The 486-nt window shown below is 64.6% G+C and overlaps 1 protein-coding gene across 1 annotated transcript in view; it reads right to left on the reverse strand.

The window, feature by feature from the left end:
* Positions 1–486, reverse strand: part of PLEKHA6 (pleckstrin homology domain containing A6) — a 54,995-nt gene that overhangs the window by 16,944 nt on the left and 37,565 nt on the right. The window contains exons 8-9 of the mRNA XM_035893747.1: positions 395–486; positions 38–71 (exon numbers count right to left, since the gene is read on the reverse strand). The exon at positions 395–486 is cut by the window's right edge and continues 304 nt beyond it. Of these exons, the coding sequence (XP_035749640.1) occupies positions 38–71; positions 395–486 (126 nt within the window). The remainder of the gene's footprint in view (positions 1–37; positions 72–394) is intronic.

Consider the following 486-nt stretch of genomic DNA (forward strand, 5'->3'; position numbering starts at 1 on the left):
GGGGAAGAGAGCTGTGAGAGCCAGGCTGGTGGCCAGCCAGTGCCCGGCCCCTCGCTCCAAAGCCGGGGGTCCTGGTGGGCGAGGACAGCCTTAGAGCAGGCAGCTCTGACACCAGCATCCAGAAAGCTGGCTGGCTGTCATCCCTCCCCCCAGGGACCCCGCGGTGGCTTCCCCTCCAAAATCCACCCTGTTCGCCTTTTCAGGGTGGCCCCCACACAGCTCAGAGCTGGCACGTGGGGACAGCCCAGCAAGGAGATTTTTCTGACCCCAGGAGGGGATAAAGCAGATGGGAAGGGGGAAAAAAAACATTCCCAGAGCATCACTCTGAGGGGCAGCCCTGCAAAAAGGAGCAGGACCCTCCCTCTGCCCCCGGCCAGCCCCCCACAGCCCTCACCTCCGCAGCTCCTCGGGGGGCACGGCCCCCCGGCGTGAGTTCACCCACTGCTGCAGCTGTGTCATTGAGCTCTTGCGCTGGGCGATCTTCTC

This window comes from Egretta garzetta, unplaced genomic scaffold (genome assembly GCF_000687185.1).
Source record: "Egretta garzetta isolate BGI_Z169 unplaced genomic scaffold, ASM68718v1 scaffold105, whole genome shotgun sequence".
Taxonomy (NCBI): Eukaryota; Metazoa; Chordata; class Aves; order Pelecaniformes; family Ardeidae; genus Egretta; species Egretta garzetta.